Raw genomic sequence first — 22,683 nt, 5'->3', positions numbered from 1 at the left:
ACCAAATTCACAGATATAAAATAGGTGGAACCTGTCTCAATAGCAGTAACTCCAAGGTAGTTCTTGTAGTCCTAGTGGACAATCATTTAAATATCAGCCAGCAGTGTGCAGCCACCACCAAAAAAGCCAATGGCCAATGAATCCTAGGCTTCATTAACAGAGGAATAGAATCAAGATCTTGTTAACTGTTAGTACCATTTTATGGTACTTTATGGTACTTTTTATGGTATTTTATGGTATTTTATAATGCCTTGATAAAACCCCACTTGGAATGCTGCATCCCGTTTTTGCTGCCACAATTTAAAAATGGTGTTGAGACTCTGGAAAAAATGCAGAGAAGAACAACAAAACCGATTAGAGGGCTAAAGACTAAAACAGAAGAATGGTTGCAGAAATAAAGATGAAAAGAAAGATTAGGGACTGATAGCTGTGTTCTAATATTTGAGGGGCTGTCACAAAGAAGAGAGGGGTCAACCTATTTTGTTAAGCATCAGAAGACAAAACAAAAGGCAATGGATGGAAACTAATCAAGGAAAGAAGCCACCTAGAACAGCTTGCCTTCAGAAGTTGTGGTGTGGCAACACTGGAGGTTTTAAAGAAGAGATTGGACAACCATTTCTCTGAAGCAGGGTCTCCTGCTTAAGCAGGGGGTTGGTCCCTCCAAGGTCTCTTCCAATGGTTTTATTCTGTTATATTCTGTTATAAATAAAAATAATTAACTATGTACCATTAATACTATAGGTATTCATACAATTACATACTTGTTCTTCTAGTACATTAAAAATAACCATTTGATGGCAACTTAAGTCTTTTGTCTGTTGCATGTAGCCCAGTGGTGGGTTGCTACTGGTTCACCCCGGTTCAGGCATACCGGTAACAATGGCAGCGGGAGGCTCTGCCCACCTGCCCAGATGTCATCAAATATGCTCTGCCCATGCGTGAGCGAATCGGTAGCAAATATAAGTGAAACCCACCCCTGATGTAGCCCTGAACCTCAGTGCTCTTAAGGTGGATTGTAGTATTACAATTCTCACCATTTCTTATTTGCTAGCTGGACGTTATAGCACTTTAGCTCAAGTGGGCTCAAAGTAGTGATAGACTGTTTAGCTGATTAATATAGATGCATGAGATGGTAGACTGAATGAGAGATGTTCAGTGATCAATCACAGGTATACTTCTATATTTAAATAGTCTGTCTAGTTGCTCTTTCCTTCCTATAGTTTTGTATCCTGTACGACAATTTAGAAAGAGGAAAATAAAATTTCTTTGCTACTGATATTTGGCTATACTATTTGGATTTATTCCTTTGTGGAATTATTTTTTAATGTAATGCTTTTTTTGGGATGTTGTCCTCATTATTTTGTCTTTTGCTAGTTCTGCTAATCTTCTTTCAGCATGCTGAGAGCTGTTGTCTGCAAGGAGATTTGTTGAGTCAAGATTCCACAGAGCAAATGTTGGCATCAAAGCATGAGTAATTGGAGTCTGAGCAAGCAGTACAAAAGCAGGCACACCCAGGATCTCTACCTATTTATCAAGCATTCTTGACACACCCAAGAATGGAGAAAAGCCCCAGATAATCCTTCAGATTTTATACGCCTAAGGACACAAACTGATTTTGTGATTTTTTTTTTCAAATAACTAAGGTATATATCTTGTTTTTCATTTTAAGAATTACAATCTTAATAAATGGGTAGCTGGTTCACTTGTACTAAACCATCATTTGTTTAACCAAGGATTGCAACATAATAAATAAAAAAACCAAACAAATCATATTAGGACTCTTAGTGTGTAGTGTGAATCCAATTGTTACAGCAATAGCGTTTAGACTTATATACCGCTTCACAGTGCTTTACAGCCCTCTCTAAGAGGTTTTATAGAGTCAGCATATTGCCCCCAACAATCTGGGTCCTCATTATAGTTATAGTTAGTTATAGTTATAGTTCTATAGTCAGCAGCATAGTAGGAGGTTCAAGGCAAGCAAAAACGTGCTCATGGCATTGCCATCTATGCCTCACTCCTGAGAATCCAAACTACATTTCCATCCCTTTGGACTCACCATTTTGAAGCTAGTGCCCATTGCTGATGCTGTTCAAAATAGACATTAGCTGATTAGTCTAGTTCTGCTCTTAAAATGCTCTTAAAAAAATATAGGACTTCTACTTTGATTGTTGTTTGGACCAGTTCCCATAAAGGTCCATGGTGTTTAATGAATGTGGAAGTTATTTCAAGTTCAGTGGGAAGACACCAATTTGATTAAAGCTTGTTATTTTTATTTTCTGCAAATAGTGTGCTCATCTCTCCAGTAATTTCTCTTACCAGTAGTGATATCTGTGAAAGCCATAGATATGCAAACTTTGGTATGGGAGGTATTATTTATGACTATACTTATAGCTGTTGGTGCATCTATAGTTCCTATCTAGTTCCTATCCTAAAGGATGTACAGTAGAACCTCTGGTCACGACCATAATTTGTTCCATAACTTTGGTTGCAACCCAATTTGGTCGTGACTCGAACCTAATTTTGGAAATTTGGCGCTTACAAAAACAAAAGGTTTGGAAGGGAAAATCGGTCACGGGGAAAAAAATTGTGAATTTTTTGGTCGGAACCCAATTTGGTCGTGGTCAGAAGAGTTTGTGACCAGAGGTTCTACTGTATATGATTAAGCTATATAATATGCATGAAGTAGCAGTGTAATGGCTGCATTTTATTTTATTTGATCATATCTTCTTTTGTTTGAAAACTGGTCATATGAATTGGAATTCTACTAATATATAAATGTATACAAATGTATTGTATAAATGTATGTTTTTATTCCTGGGTATCTGAAAGGTGCCCAGATTATGAATTGCTTTCCTTGAGTATATCCCTCTATGAAAAGATCACATTCTGTTTTTCCATTTCTTTCTGTTTCCTTTGCTTACCCATTTCAGTCAGTGAAAAGATTTGTTTTGGCTATTGGCTTTCTCTGCTATATGCAATGAAAAAATATCAAAACTGCTCTCACAGTGTTTTCAAAGTGATTGAAATGGGTTTTCCTGAATGTATAATCACAAAGATCTCCTCTTTCACATTGCAGTGAGCTAACACAAGTTCATTGTCTAGGCTCTATAATGAATTTTACAGTACATGGGTGTGTCTGTCTGAAAAGGTCCTTGAATCACTCCTTATATCATTATTACTGCACCCACAGGAATTTACATCCCCAGGTAAAATGTGTTTAAAACGGAGAGTGAAAGACTACAGTTAAAGAAGCAAGGCAACGGATTCCAGTTCACCCCTGCACAAAAGAGAAGGAAAAAGACAGGATAGTGCAGGTATGTTTTATGTAGCACAATGTTGGTAACTGTAAATCATCCCTTCTAGCAAGCATTGGGGTAAAGTATTTCTGAACCTTAGCTGGGAGTTTATTGATGAACATCTAGAAGGCTACTGATTCATGGTTATAAGGATTTGGTAACAAAATTCATTGTTTTCATTGGTTTGCAATCATTCATCTTAAAAGTCTTGCAGCTTTTGGGAAAGATAAGGAGATGCCGTTACCCAGAGTGAAACAGATATTTTTTTAAAGAACTAAAAAGTAGGAATTAAAGCACATTTAAGAAAGCACAGTTTTACAAAGCTTCCTGCTCGCTTTAGAAAGTTACATTTCAATGTGATCTGCTTGATCTTGTTCTTATACTAAGTGCTTCAAAGGTAGAAAAAAAATCTTGGAATAATGAGATTTTTCAAAGTCAGAAGTTTAGTACTGTTTGCTCCTTGGAAAGAATACTGGTAGATTAAATCTTGGTTAGTACTTAGTGCTTTGCAGTTGATTAATGCTTTGAAAATGGTGAATACTTTGAAGAAAGTGCTAAGTTTGTAAGAATCCCCCCCCACAGAGATTTGAAATAAATGAGCAAAAGGTTAATGGAGAAAAAATGGTAAAAGATAGAGGACACATATGAAAATAATGTTCTAGAATTGTTTTTTTTTTTCTCTTTGACCTGGAAGACTGAAAAGTTTTTATTTTTTATTTTTTATGCCTTTGTGTCAGTGTTGATTCCTGGCAACTGCCTGGACTAGACTGTATGTATTTCTGGCCTGGTTTTGTATGAGATGTACATAAAAATATCATCCAGGATAGCATGTGATTTTTTCACTGGGCCATAGATCAGTCAATGACCAGTTTATATCAATGGATTATAGGACATTTATGCCTAGCTATATTTTTATCTTTGTCTTGACATCTGTGCTGTTAGTAAAAAATCATTGCAGAATTGATCAGGGTTTTCAGTGTCACTGTTAAGCCAATGATATTTATGTCTATTAGTCGTGATGAAAATTCTTGGCCAACCATGATAGAATGCCTCAGTATAGCATATTTCATCTTCTATATGAACAAGACAGAGCATATTTGTTTCCACTGCGTGTCTTTCCCATTTTTTTTTATTTCTTCCCATTTATTTTTAACAGGGCTCCCAGATTGTTGTTCTGCTTATACTCTTGGGGTCCTCACCAATGATCAGCTGCCTCTGTACCTGTTTATTGATCTTACAATGAATCATATTACTGTTCATAGGATCTGGGGAGCAGAGTTGAAAGTGGTGACCATGGCTTTATTGTGTGTATGCTTGTTTTTTTCCTGTTTAGATTTGGTAGTTCATCTCTACTGTTCTGGTTGCCAAGTGCTCAACATGCAAGTCACCTGATCCCAGAGTGTGGGGGTGGGGAAACACGATTGCCAGAATTTTGAATCCAGGTTGCAAGTCCCTTTTCTTGGATCTGTTGTAACTTTGGCCAGTCGCACGTTAAGGTCTACCTGTAATCCCTTTGATCAATACTTTCTCTTCTTGGGACTGTTTGTAATTATATACAACAACAACAGTACAAGCAATACTAAAGAAGGGCTGATAATTTGCCATATCCATGTTATCACTTTTGTCATTGAATATGTTTTATGTCCATTTAAGGTAACTCTTGAATGTTGTGAACACCATCATTATGTGGATATTCCTTCTTCTGGGTAAGTGTTTTCTATGTATGCAAGTGAAAAATATTAGATGGATGATAAGGAAGATCCAGGCAATAGTTAATATCTCCTATTAATGCTGGTTGACCTCAAGAGACTTGCTTTGGATATGTTTATACTGAATAATTATCCTATATTTAACTTTTCCTTTGTGGAGAGCATAGCGGGATAATACAGAGAACACTGGAAGAAGCAGATTATTTCAAGGTGTGATGGAATGTGCATCTGGAGAAGGAGTGTGAGTGTGTGTGTGTGTGTGTGTGAGAGAGAGAGAGAGGGAGAGAGAGAGAGAGAGAGAGATCCTGACCATGAGCACCATGGTTTCCCAGGGAAGAAATAGTGCATTCCAAAGAGAAGTTTAAATTAAGAGACTTCACAGTCCTGAGATAGATGGAGGGAAGGGAAGAAAAGATTCAGGATAGCCACACCCTAGAATCTCTCAGGGTATATCTAGTAGGTTAGAAGGGAAGTTTAATTTGGCAAGATCTGTCCATTGTGTACAAGCAAATTAAAAAAATCAATTCAGGTGGATTTCATTATGTTGTCTTTGGGCTGAAACTGAACAAATTAGTTCAGTGAACTGAACATTAACTGAGCAAATTAAAAAAAATAATAATGATAAAAAACCTTTCAAACCACCAAGAACAACCCCATCACAGGGCCACTCTTCCCTCCTAGTGCAGCACCTGAGGGAAAAGCCAGGTCTTCAGGGCCTTCCAGACTGTAAGGAGTGTAGGGATCCTCCGCATACCAGGAAGAAGCTATTTTAGATGGTTGATCCAGCTACAGAAATGGTTGGCTTCCTAGGTTCCACTAGATGACAACATTTAACAGTAGGGACCTGGAGTGAACCCACCTTATCCAATATAATGGGACCGGTATATTTCTTAAGGGAGCTGTGATCACACAAGTAACCTGGCTGCATGCCATATGTTTTTAGCAAATATGTATATTGTCATAATAAAGAATGTTTTGTTAAAGAATAGTTCTAGTTCACGGATTCAAATGATTTTTTTTAATGTTTTCTAGATCTGTGTGTCTTTTGCACAATTTTCTGAAAAGGGCATTTGGGAATTAATGAAGTAACATTGCATGTTGTTGGTGTCTGTAATAGGAGAAAATTAAGTCATTTGTTGGAGGGGTGAATAATATTTAGCAGGTCTTTATTGCTTTTACAACTGTTGCATTGTTTAGCGTATATGGTTTCTCTAATCTTTATGACAGTGCTATAAGGTAAAGCCATAGAATTAGCCACACATTACAACTTCGCAAGTTGAGGCTAACAGTAGGAAGCTCCACAGGGTTCTTACTTCTAGTCTGATATACACAGAGGATTATGATCTTAATGACTTTCGTATGGCCATTTAATAGCTAGTTTATTGTAGAAGTGAAATTCAAAGCAGAAGTTCCTTAATTCTGCAGACAGTCACTTAACTTGAAATCTATTATGTTATTTTGCATTGCTTTTTTTTTTTTGAAGCTGCTCAATATAGAAGCTTCACTTGCCACAAAAATGGGCAGCGTTTCAATCCTCTTTTCTCTTAATGAATGCTATTGTTAAAGTCGATTCTGAATTTCTTTCTAGCTTCTGCACACCTCCTGGTTGCACAAAGAACCTGTCTGCATGGGGCCTGCTACCCTCCTGTGCAGGATCTTCTTGTAGGAAGAATCCATTATTTGAAGGCCTCCTCCACCTGTGGACTTACCCAACCCGAAACTTCATGTACTCCATATGGAGAAGTATGTATGACCCAAGTATTATTATTCATATAGGAAGGACATGACTTTCATAACTTAGTGGCATTGGTTTTATGGTTGTCACTAAACAGAACAGGGATTAGGTGCTTGACTATGTTTGATTCCTGGTGATTGCACAAATAGTCACCTATTTGAATTTAAAGCCATAATTTTAAAGTACAGTTATTATTTTCACTAAGGAAATAAATTTGGGAGAGCCTCTGACTTCAGTGAAATTTAATTCTATGTTTTGGGTGTCCCAACAGAAGTTATTTTCTCTGCCCTCAACACAGCCTGTATAAGAATGACTTCTTTGGATAAGCAGTGATGTTTTACATGTTTTCTTTTAAATCAACTCCTACAAGCCAGAGTAACTAGAGAACAAATGGATTTCATGTCAACTATTTTCATAACTTTTTCATGTTGTCCATGTTGTTTATTGAATATCTAATTTCTTGTTTATTAATTTTTATTTTCAAAATTTCCCAAAAATCAAGACATGTCTGGTAGCATGTTTTCAGACTAAGAAATAAGTTAAAGTTTATGTTTTTTAAATAAATTTTGCTATTCTGAAAACATGCTACCAGACTCTTCTTGATTTTTGACCACCATAAACTAATATGGCCCTTCCATGAGGATGATTTCCTTTTCTTACACATGTTTTAAAAAACAGAAGGAGGTCAAGCTATTCTCCCTCCCCTGCTATCCCATTTTAAAATTCCAGGTTAAGGCATTTCCTGCCTTTAGAAAATTTCAGACTATATCTTCTTCACAACAACATTTTGAATAAATGCTGGTACAGTAGAGGCCTGTTGCAGTGGTGGGTTTCAAAATTTTTTACTACCGGTTCTGTGGGTGTGGCTTGGTGAGCGTGGCTTAGTGGGTGTGGCAGGGGAAGGATACTGTAAAATCTCCATTCCCACCCCACTCCAGGGGAAGGATACTGCAACATCCCCATTTCCTACCGATCAGCTGGAACTCGGGAGGCAGAGAATAGATGGGGGTGGGGCCAGTCAGAATTTTTACTACCAGTTTTCCAATTTACTCAAAATTTCCGCTACTGGTTCTCTAGAACTGGTCAGAACCTGCTGAAACCCACCTTGGCTTGTTGGGATTGTCACTGGCAGGTAGCTCTACCCTATGTAGGAGTAAATAGGGTAGCCAGAACAACTTTCATAAAAACATAATTTTTCACATAATGTGAAAGAAAGAAGCAGGCACTTCTCAGCATAGAGAAGAATGGTTTAGAACAGGAATAGAACTAGTGATACTCTACCACCTGCTGAAATATTGCTTCTCTCTGCATTGGTTCTGTTGGCTTGGAGCTGTAGTTGAAAAGAAGAACAGGATTAAAGCAGGCTAGGATTTGGATAGAAGGTCCCCAGGAAGCAAGATTGAAAATAGTGCAAAGAAGTCCCCTATTTTTGCCATGTCGACTTAGGACTCAAATTCTAATTCTGATCTCAAATTCTGACCTGCAGGAGGCTTTTATATTTTTAACTAATACAACTCCCAAGACATTTTTTTCTGCAAGAAACTTATTGTCTACTTAAAAATAGTATTATCTTTCTGCAGGAGAAAGAATGAAACTGTTGAATCTTCTCATGTGAAATAGTCTTTAAGGCACAGGAGCTGTGTAAGAAAAAAAAAACAAATAAAAATATCCCCTCTCCTCCAATTTTATAAATCTCTGTACAGCAGTTTAAAAGTGAACAACACCCCCCCAACTTCTCATTAAATAGTAGGATGAAGAAAACAATTCTTCTGAGAAAACTGAGAGCCATAACTTCAGTCCAGTGAAAAATCTACTTATTCAAGAGCCATTTCTTTCTTTTTCACTGTTCCCTGTTAACCAAATATTCATAACAATGATTTCATTGAATGGGAACAGGTTCTAATTCAATCACTATATAAATTAGCTAGCCATAGGACAGACATTATGGCTGGTAATGCTGTCTGTTTCTAGATCCTGACTCATGAGATCTAAGCTGAAAGCCAATAAAAAGTGGAAGGCAGGGTCACAGCATGTTTCAAGCAAGATTTAAGTCAAATAAGAATTCAGTGGCCATTTCTAGGTGTCTCTATGGATAGGAAGTCTTTTATGAAGCAAAACCCACATGACTTTCAAGGAGCACTATTAAAGGAAATGGTTGGTATGGTGCTTAAAATTGTCCTTGAGAAAGGATTTTGGGAATAGCATATATGTCAGCGCTCCATGTTAATTGTGTCAACATACAACTCACTTACAAATATACCAAAGTGGATTCTCTGATTGTCCGTAAAGGTATTTCAGAAAGTTGGACAAGTAGACCTTCCCTTCATCTTTAATTGCCCTGACCAACAATAAGTAGGTTAAAGGGGACTTAATTTCTGCTACGGTTTCTGTAGTTCATCATTATCCTGGTATTTACTGCTAAGACTGACTCATGTTTCATGGTATGAGTACTACTGATTAAAGGGTTCATTGATAGACATTGTAAGGTTTTTCCTGTCCTCCTTGAAGGATATGAATTTTAAATGGATTAGGACCTATTATTCAACATACTGATACGCACTTCAGAGAATGCTATTTAAAAGGTATTAATGCTAATGCAGCTCCATTTTAAGATTGTTTCATGTGCTAAGGTTTCATGACAATCTGTACTCATAAAAAATAATAGGTTGCCATAATACTATAAGAGGAGATTAAGATAATTAGTTTAAATCAAATTATAGAAAATTATCATGGACAAACACAAAGATATTTTTTGCTCTTTGGCCTTGATTGTCCTGTTATGATTGTCAAGTCGAAATATCACAGTGGGCCAGAAGCTACAGTCCTTGTGGCCCTCTTTTATAGAATCCAGGGTCCCCAAAGTACAAATAAAAAGTTTATTCTAAAAAAGAAGCACATATGCATTATGTTTCCAGTGGTCTTTAGTTCAATGCAATCCCAGTAGAAGGGACTTTTGGGTGTGCACGTGCATGTTCATACACTATTTTAATTTTAAGAACAAAAGCAAACAGTGTCACCACTCAAGAGAAAGAAAGCTGAACATGCCTACTCTTCTTCCTGTGATCAATTGACTTCGTCCTGCCTCTTAGAAAGAAGTGGATCCTAGTCATCATTTTCATAGTTTCTCTATCCCTCCAGATGTTTTTGCCTCTCTCTTTTCCTTCACAGCATAGATGGTTTTTTGGCTGTCATCTCTGCAAAGTTTCTAAATTCTCCTTCCTTTCTGATTTGTGAACAGTTCCATCTTGCCTGGTTTCTTTTCTCTTCCATCCATTGCTTATCATTCTTTTAAACTCTATATTTATATATTTTGCTCCAATTTATCCCTTTGTTTGCTTTCCCTTCAATCCCCTGTGTTACAGGACTTCAGGGTTAAATCAGATTAGATAGCACTTAGCAATAGCACTTAGACTTATATACCACTTTACAGTGCTTTACAGCCCTCTCTAAGCAGTTTACAGAGTCAGCATATTGCCCCCAACAATTTGAATACTCATTTTACCCACCTGGTGGATGGTTGGATGGCTGACTCAACCTTGAGCCTGGTGAGATTTGAACTGCCAAATTGCAGGCAACCGGCAGTCAGCAGAAGTAGCCTGCAGTACTGCACTCTAACCACTGTGCCATCGTGATTAAGATCTGTGATTAAATGATCAGGTTCTATATTTTGCAAAAAAGAAAAGAGAGCGAGGAATCTGAAACAAAAATACTGTTGGGTTACACTTTCCAGGACACCTTATATTGTATACACAAAATTTTATAGGACCAGCTAAATCAGAAGTTCTGGCTGTTAAAAAGTACTTTTCTGATTTCACATTTTTAAATTCTAGCATTGCTTTAAGATTTGTGTAAAAAAAAGAAGTATAGTGGGGAAATGTTCACTTTCATGTTAAGAGATTCACTTGCTACATCAGAAGTGCAAAAAGTGTGGCTCACAAGATTATATTTGGATCCGCAACATGCCTTTTGCATCCTCAGGAAACCTTCAGAGTAAAAGTGGGACGGGTTATTTGTTTTAGGACGTTTGAGAGATTTTAAAGGGCAAGCAAGTGCCTTAATCCTTGAAGATGTTTAGGTTAGATACTTTACTTCTTAAAATGGAAATTAAATCCCCAAATGGATCATGGTCTTGCTATCAAAATGCCATGCAAAGCAAGGTGTGACCCATGCCCTGATAGAATTTTGAAAGAAAGGGAAACCTCAGTCCCCAAATCTTTTATTATGATATTCATTCTCCCTCTCCCTCTCCCTCTCTCTCTCTCTCTCTCTCTCTCTCTCTCCCTCCCTCCCTCCCTCCCTCTCCTTCCCTCCCTTTCTCTCCCTGTGTCTCCCTGTGTCTCTCTGTATGTGTGACTGTTTGTGTACGTGCTTGTGGGCCCATGCTTTCAAATCATTCTTATTGCATAGATAAGTCCTTACAGTTTTCTTAGCAACATTTCTAGAAGTGGCTTTCCTTCCTTCTAAACTGAAAGTGACTGACCTAAAATCATCTCAATTGTTTCATGCCTGAGAATTCAGTCTCCTAGCTTCTAGCTTGGTGCTTTTAACCACTATACCAAACTGACTCTCTTACTACAAATATAACCAGTTATTATCTTCATATTGAATTTCAAAGGAATTATTTCTAAAAAGGTGCAGAGAAGGAATGAATTTATCATCGGTCATTATTTTCTAAGTGGAGTTTGTACTCTTTATTTATTTTCAATGTATATGGATAATATTCCAATCTTGACTTCCGGTCTGGCTTCCGTCACCGCCAGACGGTCCTCCGTGACCGCCAGCCCCATTGCCTGTAAAGAGCCGCCTTTACATCTGAAAGGCGGCTCGAAAAACTCCATTTCCTGATGGAAATGTGAGTCAGAGCAGGCGAGGGCAGGTAGAGCCCTCTGCGAAGTCCCCAGAGTTTTTTTTTTACTCTTGGGGACGAGCAGATTGTGGCTCCCTATTTTCCCTCACCGCTGCTCCGGGCTTCGGGAGAACTCTGCCTTTTTGCAGAGCCAAGTGCCGGGACCGGACCAACCAATAAAACTAACAGATGGTTTAGTTAAAGAGAGCGAGATTTGAACCTGGGACCCTAAATCGCAAGTATTTTTAATGATTTTACAAACGTTTCTAACTGAAGGGAAAAAAAAGTTTAAAATGGCGACTGCTGAGGCTTGAGAAGAAAGCCGAAAGTGAAAGTCCTTCCGTAAAAGCTACAAAATAGAGAAATACATACTGCTGGCTAGAATCTAGAAGGAAAATATCTACTTTAAGTTTCTTTTTGGGGAAAAGTTTCCCTTGAAAAAAAGTTCTTTTGTGTGGCAGGATGGCGTTAAAATTAATGAAGCCTGACAAACAAGCAGTGGGGGGGTGCTCCCCCATTTACAACTATGTGAACAAGTTCTGAGCTTACAGACTCAGCAGAATGATTTTAATTTAAAAGAATTTCTTCAGGAGGAAATGGCAAAATATCACGAGATTGTGAACCAGAAATTTGAAAAATTAAGGCAGGAAATTAAAGAAATGATACAACTAAAGTATGATAATCTGCAACGAAAGATTGTAACAGTGACTAATGCTTTTTCAGAAGTTGTTATAAAGATGGATACAAATATCAAATTATTAGAGTCTAAAATGGAGGAAATTGATGATAAGATTTATAATTTGGACAATAAAATACAAAGAATTGAAAATGATTTGATAAATATTCAAGACAATAGTTTAGAAGTAAAGTCTAAAAAGGAAGCTGGTCACGAGACTTATAATGCAGAAGATATAAAGCAAGGGATTGAAAAAGAAGTTGTAATGATGCAATACCGGCTCAGAATTTGCGGTCAGAATGAGAGAGTTACAGGAAAATAATAGAGATGATTTAAGAAAAATATCTGCTCAAGTTCTGGCTGGGATTTTAAAGGTTCATCCTGAGGAGGTATCTTGTAAGATTGACAAGGCCTATAGAGTAAATTCTTGGATTGCAAAGCAAAGGCAACTGCCTAGAGATGTGGTGATTTACTTCACAGATAAAGAAATAAGAAATGATATTGTGCAAAAATCCTTTAATTCTACTCCACAACTGTATGGAAGAAAGATCTGGATATATAAAGAATTGCCACCTAAGATGTTAAAAGATAGAAAGAAATTTGGACTTTTGGTGACTGAGCTAAAAAAACAAAATATTTCATTCAGGTGGGACGTTCCAGTTGGTATAATATTGAGATATCAAGGAGAAAGATATCAGCTAGATACTGTTGAAAAAGCGGAAGAATTTTAGTATAATGTCCTCAAAAAGCAAAATCGACAAGAGATAGAAATTCAAGATAAGCAGAAGGAGGTGGAAGTAATGAAGAAACAACAAGTCACAGAGGTCTCTACAGATGAACCGCTTCTGGATTCTCCTTTAGAGGTCTCAGCTGGACTATTTAATACAAGAGAGGCGGCTTTGGATTCTAATGTAATGACTTATCAAGTTACAAACCAGCATGGAAATCAATCAGTTGATATACAATTTATAGAACCAGAATGGAGATTTAAGCCACAAAAGCAAAACCAACAAGATCAAGTTATAGATCAGCATGAAAACCAAATAGTTGATACACAATTTACAGAAAGGAAATCAAACCCACAAAAAGTCAAGAAAAGAAGAAGCAGGTTTCACAAAAACAAAAACTTTTAAACTAAACAACAGTGTAATGCCAGTTATTTAAGAGATAATTGAATATATGAAAAGATAATCGGCAAAGTATTGGTTTATATTATCCTGAGGAGAATGACAGACCTCTGCAGTGCTGTACTTTTGGGATGTGAAAAGGGCCTTAAACTGAATGGATTGGAACCATCTTTTTTTTTTTGGATTCTTTGATAAATATACTACGTTTATGCTGAGCCACAAGGCAAGAGTGTTATGGAATTGGGGCACGCAGATGATCTGGCTGTTACCCTATTACAGTGGTTGGAAATAATAATTTGGATAAAAGACACCTCTACAGACACTATATGGAATACAAATATAAAGTCACTCGGGTGGTTGTTTTTTTTTTTTTTTTGATATTTGCTATTGATGGGGGCAGAAGGTAATTGAAGATACCAAACATACTGTTGGAATTAGGATGTGATGTTACCCTAACATGGGAGATGGAGTTTACAATCCAGCTGAAAGACATTACAGAAGATATTATTAGAAGCCTAAAGTCTTTTTAAGAGGATTTTATTTACATAAGGGAATATTTTTTTAGTGGTGTGGGCAGAAGAATAAAGATACTAAGAATTATTAAGTATGGTAGTCTTGTAGGAAAGTGGGTGGAGACAGGTTAGTTTATTGATTGTTTAGTTTAAGAAAAGGGATATTATGTTTAGATATGAATATATGTAAAAGATTTGAGTTAAGAGATATAACGATGGGGGTGAAGGAAATGGGTAGACTATGAATTGAATAAATGTTAAATTAGAATTTATTATATAGTTTTACAGCGGAAGGTTGCTTTGAAACATAATATTAATATACACAAAATATGTGATTTAAGAGATATATCTATGGGGGGTCAGAAAAAGGGTAGATTATGAGCAGAAACCGCTAAACTGGGAGATATAATAATATTATTATGCTAAATTAGGAGTTATTATATAATGTTATTATATAATGTTACAGTCATTTTGAAATGTATAGTATAAGGGGGATATGATAATATTATTAGAAAGAAAGGGTCAGTATATGGGGATGGAGTAAGGGGATGGTAAAGTATTATATAATCTGTTATGAATTTGGGTTTTATTATGAAGAAGTCACAGGATGAGGGGAGGGTGAGGGGGGGTTAGGGAGGAGGGGGGAAAAAGGGGGAAAAATTTGTATTTGAAAAACTTTTTCAATAATAATAATAAAAAGATAATATTCCAATTTTTAAAATGTGACCTGCACACTGCATCTCTCTAAAATGTACATATACTTTAGCGAAAGTGTGGGAACCTCTGGCATGCCATGATGAAATACAGCTGCTTAAAGCCATAACCTGTGCAATAAAAGGTGCTGGGAGCTATATGGGCAAAGGATCATCAAGTTACAAGCTTTTGCTTTACAGCATGAGTAGAAAGCCATGGGCAGTATGAGCTCTGTAATCTGGTTCATCTCTTCCAAATGCGCTTGACTTCAGCAAAGAACAGTAAAAATTTATGAGCTTCATAATTTAGGTATCTTTCCATTGCTCCTCCTTTTGTAATGGAAAACAAAAGCTGATACAGATTAATTGCAAATAAATTGCATAATACTTTGAATATAATTCTGGTCTTAGCCCCTGGTGTCCATTTCCACTCTTTATCCTACTTTGCCTTTTCTCTTTTACTGCTGAGTAGCTTTTAGAGTTTAGAGTTTATTGGATTTCTATACCGCCCTTCTCCCAGGGAACTCAGGGCGGTGAGCCAATATTTTGAGCCAATACTATAATTTTAATGTAAGACTTGTTCTATATTCTTTCATCTCTCTGCCGCAAGCTAAAGTTCTATATAAATTACTATTTCTGCTATCAAAAGTAAAAAAAAAAATAAACTTTTTTTTTTGGTTGCTGGCTGGGGTTTTTTTTTTTTTTTTTGCTTTTTTTTTGCAACCTCTGTACAGGGTATGAGAGGAGGGGCCATGCTTGCTTGCTTTCCTTCCATTTTGCCCTGTTGGCCACATGTGCTGTCTAAGTCTAGTGCCAATCCAAGAAGTGTCCCAAAGTGTATGTTTACATCCCAGAGTATTTTGCAATCCTGGTAAGTTTCCTGCTGTTGGAAATATTCCAGAATTCTGCCTTGGCTGTAATTCCTTTTAAACTTTATACTTTGTACCCCCACAGTGGAAGTTTGTTGGACTGGTCTAAGGCATTTTATCTATCTTACATAATGCAATATATTAAAAGTGGACATTAGTTTGATGATTTATTGGGAAATGCTTTATTAAATCCCTGCTTGCTGAAAGATAAAGCCTGGTTTCACAAAAGGATTAATACACCTACCTGTGTTGAATACATTCATATAAAATGGGGAATGTGGGTTTTTAGTAGTTTTTTTAAGGGCAGATTGCCTAAATTTAGGTGCCTTAACATAGCCAGGAATTCAACAGAAGCCTTTAAAAAAAGAAAACAATCTTTAAGCAAACAAAAACTACACTCTTCCATTGAATTAGTTTATTATTTATATTTCATTTATGGAAATATATTTTCAGCTTTTCACCTGAGTTTTCCAAACTGCTAAAAGGAGTGATTTTCAAACAGGGACCTGAAGATCATACAGAATGTAGTAAAAGAGAAAAAAACAAATTGACTGTGTCCAGAAGGATAAAATCATTGGTGATGAGGCAAATATTCCTGGAGAGAGCACTCTATGGTTCTGTACAGTTTCTGAAAGGGACGCAGTGGCTCAGTGGATAAGACGCTGAGTTTGTCGATCGAAAGTCAGCAATTCAGCGGTTCGAATCCCTAGTGCCGCCTAACGGGGTGAGCTCCCGTTACTTGTCCCAGCTTCTGCCAACCTAGCAGTTCGAAAGCACATAAAAAATGCAAGTAGAAAAAATAGGGACCACCTTTGGTGGGAAGGTAAGGAGTGCTCCGTGCGCCTTCGGCGTTGAGTCATGCCAGCCACATGACCACTTCAGACAGTGCTGGCTCTTTGGCTTTGAAACGGAGATGAGCAGTGCCCCCTAGAGTCAGGAATGACTAGCACATATGTGCAAGAGGAACCTTTACCTTTACCTTACCTTTACCTTACATTTTCCGAGGAAACAAAAGTTTCATCAAGTCCAAATATCTGTTTCCTTGGTAGACAGTCAGATGCCCATGAGAAGCTCACAAGCAATGCTGAGTGTAATTATACCTTCTCACTTATGTTTCTAGCAACTAGTATTTAGATCCCCGTATATTCTACTCCCAGAGTTGGTAGTAATATACAGCTATCAAACTGGGTAGTCATTGGTAATAGTATCTTCTGTAAGTTTGTGTGCACCCTTTTTCAAGTTTGTAAGTTTGGTCTCATAACATGCTTAATTGGGCTTATAGTTTACCAAAAATTCTGGGTTCTGAGTTGGGGGAAGTGGATAGGACAGAAACAGCTTTACTTTCTCTATGTTTATTATTTAATACTTTTTAAACTAAAAGGTCCCACTTTTTCATGGTTGACTTCTAGCACTCATGGATGACCTTTTTTTTTTTTTTTTAAATTGATTTATATGCCGCCCTTCTCCGGAGACTCAGGGCGGCTTTCAATGCATTAAGCAATAGCCTTCATACTTTTGTATATTTATACAAAGTCAGCTTATTGCCCCCACAAACTGGGTCCTCAATTTACCTACCTTAGAAAGGATGGAAGGCTGAGTCAACCTTGAGCCTGGTGAGATTCAAACTTACAGTAATTGCAGACAGCTGGTGTTAATCACAATGCTATCAGTCTGCTGAGCTACCAGGCCCTTTATTATAATTTTGTCTGATTTCTGTTTTATATGATTTATAATATATAATGATTTTGTGACCAAAACTATACAGCATGTGGAACGTTCTTGTACCATCATTAGTGTCAGTCTTCTCACTCCCAATGTACAGTAATCTGCTTTTTTCATGGGTGATGTATTGTGCTACTGTTTTCGGTCAGCCAAAAAAAAAAAAAAAGAATATAAATCTATTCTCATTGATCAGTACAAACTCAGATATCATCCATCAATAACCTTACCCATTCCCTAGTTTAGGTTCAACTATTGAACATAACTAAAATACTTTCATCTTGGTATGAAGTGTTTCTCAGCATTCTAGTGAAGTAGATAATTTTGGAGATTTACTAATTTACTAATAAACTTAGTACCGTAACTTTCTCAGTGCTTATGGAATGAAAGGCCTTGAATATTAAGACATTGTTTGCCTTAGGTCAAGGCTATTGGGTCTCCTGATTATCTTGCCTAAAGACCAGTTAGCACATGATAATCATAAAAGGTGAGAAGATGCTTTTATCATCTGAGATAAGATACATGGGCACACTAATGAAAAAGTTTCAGATAGTATCTTGATACACCTTGGCTATTACTCAAATGACCTTTCCCCTACTGAGTTAAATTTCTGACTTCCCATCCTTTGCTGGCAGAAAATTGTTTGCACAAAATTTGTTGTCCCCATTTGTTGTCCCCCTGTCCTGCCTCTCTTGCATCTGTCCTGAATTATCTTGTTCTGTGTCCTCCCTATAAGCAATGTGATTGGTTTACTCCTTTACTCCCCTGGCATTGCTGCTGACTCCAGCCAGCCAGGGAAACACCCACTAAGAAGAGCACTGTAGCAGAAATGAGCCTGTCTGTAGACTGCCTTGTTTTCCCCTCCTTCCATAACTGCTCAATTTAAAGTAATGGGATATGAAGAAACTTACAGGAAGCTCCTCAAGGAGACTAGCCTCAAGACAAAGGGGGGGGGGGAGTGGGACAGGACCTGCCATGATTGGGCAACTATCTAGGTCCTGCAAAGTGAGATAACTGAAACTGAGTAGCTGCTGGGCAATCTCTTGCTTACTTCAAAGGGGACTAGGATGCGTAGGAAGTGACTTAAAGTAAGTGGCAAATACGGGGAAGGTGACAAATAAGCACAACTGTAATTGGAAGTCAATTGAGGTTACTGATCAGTATGAAAAAGAATTAGTAAATAAAGGGCTAATGGAGGGGACAAATGTTAGAAGATAAATGGCTCAGGTGGAGGCTAGTTAGTTAATAGAGTGGAAGAGCCTGTCCTTCTGTCTCCCTCTTAAACCTGTCTCACTCATGGTGGGGCCAAGACAAAGACAATGTTGTGAGGACAGGACAGACATTTGTGCAGTCAGGACAAGATTTTGCTGTAGAATGTAGAGGAGCATACACATTTAGAAATATAAGACTGAGAAATCAATCATGAAATGTGGAGATTTTCAAGGCAGGTGGTACTATATTTTAATTATGAAGCAATTTACATATATTTATACTTTCTTTGGCTTACTTTCTTAGAAAGGCAGCATGATGCACTGGTAAATTATCAGTCAAGGTCTAGAAAGATAAAATTTTCACTTGTAGTGATTTCATGATTTGAACCATGTACTTTTTCGGCAATAATTCAGAAGTGGCTTCCCATTGCCTTCAACTGGGATTTTTACTTCCCATTCCAGTGTAAATTCTTGAGATTCCCTGGTGATCTCCTATCAGAATACTGACTAGTTCCAACACTGCTTAATAGTTTTCAAGCCTAAATAAGGTCAGTGAAAAGCTGCTACCTATTAAACATAAATTTAAATCCTCGCATAGCTATAAATCTACTGGAGCTGGTTGGAGAACAGCTTTCTGATGTCATTGTTGGCATATGAAGAACCATATACAGAAGCAAATCAGCAGGGAAACTGGAATCCAGAGTGACTGAATAAAATAAACATTTCATTGTAGCAGAACAAAGTGATTTGATGTGATAGTTTTTAACCCTAACTTGCTTGAATGCTGACATTTAAAAACAATAGCAAGAGATGAACATTTTTCAAACAGAAGGTAAGAATGTGTAACTACTGAACCTCCTGCTGGCAACCCCCGTTGCCCATGTATCAGAAATCTCCAATAACTTGTCTATTAATATGTATTTTTCTATTATATACAATATGGTTTTTGACTGAGTAAAGAGTTCTGAAATATTAACCACTTTATCACAAAACAACGTCACAATGATCCTGGTTTGCAGATTATTATTATATTTTTTGCTAGAGAACTGAGATCTGTACAGAGCAATTTTCTTAGTGCCACCAAACATATAGAAAATGATGCCAATTGCTGTACTTAGAACACAGAATTAAGATGTCCATATTACCCTTGCAGCTGGGCATTTCTTATCGGTATAGCTTTTGAAAAACACATGTAACAGCACAGCTCCACTTTCTGATTACTTCATCTGTTGAGATTATTACCTGCTACAGACGCATATAATCTTTAGGTATATGTCATTGGGTTGGAAAACTTTCATACTACTCTGTTTTATGCTATGATGTATAATTCTTGTGTATTGTGGTTCCTACATCCTCTTGATAAGCAGTTTTTGTCTTTTTTTTTTTGAGGTAGCAAAAATGTTTAATGAATGCACTTTAAAGACAAGAACTGACATGTTTATAAAAGAGAGGTATGAAAATTGTTGCTTTACCAAATTCAAGTGGCACCATTGATGTTGAACATTTTTAGTTCTTCAAATATTTGTTCTTAATGTAAAAGCAATCCCATGGACTTCCTTGAAGAACCAATGATTAATAAGCACTACAGTGTTTATTAAGTTGTAGAAAAAGGAATGGAAACAAAATAATTTTTAAGGAAGCAGAATAGCTGTACAAAGGAAATGATGTCAGGAACAATTAATTTTTTTGTAAAATATTATTTCCCAGCTGGCTTCATTGAAATATCGTGATGTGATGGAATACCATTCCCAAAATTCATTTGGATTGGGCTGTTCTTGCAACCAGAAATCAAAAAATATGCATCTTAGTATAGTGATTTTCCAAATTCATCTGGACTGGCCCTATCATTGGACAGAATGACATAGTTAGGGAATAGCTGGGAAACTGTTAGCAACTGAGATTGCTGCTTTCAGGTGTAGCAGAAACTTTCCTTTGTTAATATTGCCAGTCAGTTTTTGTAAATGAAAAGTGAAAGGGCATTTCCTTGTTCTCTGCCTCAAACATACAAATATCTGGAATCCCCCCCCCCCGGTCAAGTTCACGTTATTATGCTTGATAACCATGTGCAATATGAATCAAACTCTAATTTGATTCACACTAATTTGTCTTTCATGTATGTTTTGTGTTTGCTCTTAATAATATTCTGTCGTCAAATGTTCTTTTCAAATTAGTGTTTCGTTCTAGGCATATGCTATTAACTTAATACGAGATAAAGTACAACTATAATCTTAACTAATATTCCTGAAATGAAACACTGCATATATGAAAGATTATTTAAAACATTGCTGAGTATAAAGTGGTTTTATGACAAGGGTACTTATGATGTAATTTGATCTCCATATAAGCAAAAATGCAAATGCAACAATATTTAAAAAGTTACATTTCAAAATGACATTGTACTCATAAATCAAGCACCATATTTTTTCATGAAAATACATTACCTGAGACTTTGAAAATGAAATGAGACACAGATTTCTTTTGAAGACATGGACTCATTCCTTAAGACAGCATTCTTTTAAAGTAGCTTCAGAGACTAGGATAAAGGATAAAGGTCCCATCTGTTCCCACCATATAGTGGTCAGTTGTATATTGCCAGAAAAGAAACACATAACTGAAACAAATGAAAGATGGAGATTTGCATTTATATGTGTGTGTGTGTGTGTGTGTGTGTGTGTGTGTGTTTTCTCAGGTTTTCGCGGGTGTTTGTATGTAGGTCTTTGGTTATTCGGGTCTTCTCCCACGTAAAATTGGAAGTGTCTTGGCGACGTTTCGACGAAGTCTCATTCGTCATCTTCAGGCTGGTGTTCTCGGCTTCTTTGCTCCTGGAAGCACGAAGCCGAGAACACCAGCCTGAAGATGATGAATGAGACTTCGTCGAAACGTCGCCAAGACACTTCCAATTTTACGTGGGAGAAGACCCGAATAACCAAAGACATATATATATATGCAGATAATTATGCTGTGGGGTTTTTTTGTGCAAATTAGGATGGAATAGTTATTTGCAATTAAAAAGCATGCACGTAAAAGATGGTGCTAAAGTATTCTTTTATTTTTATCTGCATGTGTCTAGTTTTTCTTGTTTCTTTCATCTAGACATATATTATTCTTTCTGTTTATGATGAAAATATGGGTGTAGGAAGAAAAAATAATTCACAGAGAGCCCAGGGTGACAGGAAATGTTACTCAATTAATGGCACTCTGATATTTTAGAGCATGTCATGAAAATGTTTACAAAATGGTTGCTATGAGGATAAGGCACAACATACATATTAGATTAACTAATTCCTACCCACATAGAGGGAAATTAGTGTGGCCCAAAAGCATTTTGGTTACTTTTTGTGAAATATAAATTGGTTATTTACTTTGTGATTTGACAGCTTCCTAAGGAGATTCATGTTGCTTACTCTTGTTGTAGTTCTGTCCTGGATAAAGATGAACAAATAATTTGAGGGAAAATTATTTTCTATTACTTTTTCCCATGGAGTATACCAACTGTGTAAGTTGGTATACTCCATGGGAACATTCTAGTTTTCTTGATTGCACTCTTTGTATTGAGGACTAAGTCTTTGATTACAAGAAAACCAAGTAACATATATGTGGTGGTGGTGTTAGTTGCAAAGTTATGTCCAACCCATCTCAACCCATGCACAACATTCCTCCAGTCCTTCCTATCTTCTACCATCTTCTAGAGTCCATTTAAGCTGACACCTATTGCTTCGGTGACTCCATACAGCCACCTCATTCTCTGTTGTCCCATTCTTCTTTTGCTCTCAATCTTTCCCAGCATTAGGCTCTTCTCCAGTGAGTCCTTCCTTCTCATTAGACGGCCAAAGTATTTGAGTTTCATCGTCAGATCTGGCCTTCTAAAGAGCAGTCAGGGTTGATCTCCTTTAGGACTGACCGGTTTGTTCGCTTTGTAGTCCAAGGGACTCACAGGAGTCTTCTCTATCACCATAGTTCAAAGGCCTCAATTCTTTGGCACTCAGCCTTTCTTATGGTCCAACTATCACAGCCATACATTGCAACTGGGAACATATATGTATTTCTCAATTAGGGATCTCTTTGGGCCTCCAATTATTCTGGGTGAATTCAACTGCTACAAGGAGACAGCTGTTGTCTGATTCCATATTTTGAATGTTGTTTCTGTGTTGTTGGCTGAATAACCTCCTTTCCTTAACTAATATATAGTGTAGATTCTGTTTGAGCGATCTATAGTTTCAGTGGGATACATAACTCCATGAACCCTGCATGTATCTACCTTCTTGATAACAGAAGTTATTCTGGGTCCTTA

At 37.0% G+C, this 22,683-nt stretch overlaps 1 protein-coding gene across 1 annotated transcript in view; it reads left to right on the top strand.

Moving 5' to 3' along the window:
* Positions 1–4,980: 4,980 nt before the first annotated feature.
* Positions 4,981–22,683, top strand: part of LAMB3 (laminin subunit beta 3) — a 65,395-nt gene continuing 47,692 nt past the window's right edge. The window contains exons 1-2 of the mRNA XM_070939803.1: positions 4,981–5,002; positions 6,594–6,748. Coding sequence (XP_070795904.1) covers positions 4,981–5,002; positions 6,594–6,748 — 177 coding nt within the window. The remainder of the gene's footprint in view (positions 5,003–6,593; positions 6,749–22,683) is intronic.

The sequence above is a fragment of the Pituophis catenifer genome, unplaced genomic scaffold, assembly GCF_029215685.1.
Source record: "Pituophis catenifer annectens isolate HBS135680 unplaced genomic scaffold, rPitCat1.0.hap2 SCAF_3, whole genome shotgun sequence".
In the NCBI taxonomy this organism is placed as follows: Eukaryota; Metazoa; Chordata; class Lepidosauria; order Squamata; family Colubridae; genus Pituophis; species Pituophis catenifer.
This window is presented reverse-complemented; position numbering and strand designations above follow the sequence as displayed.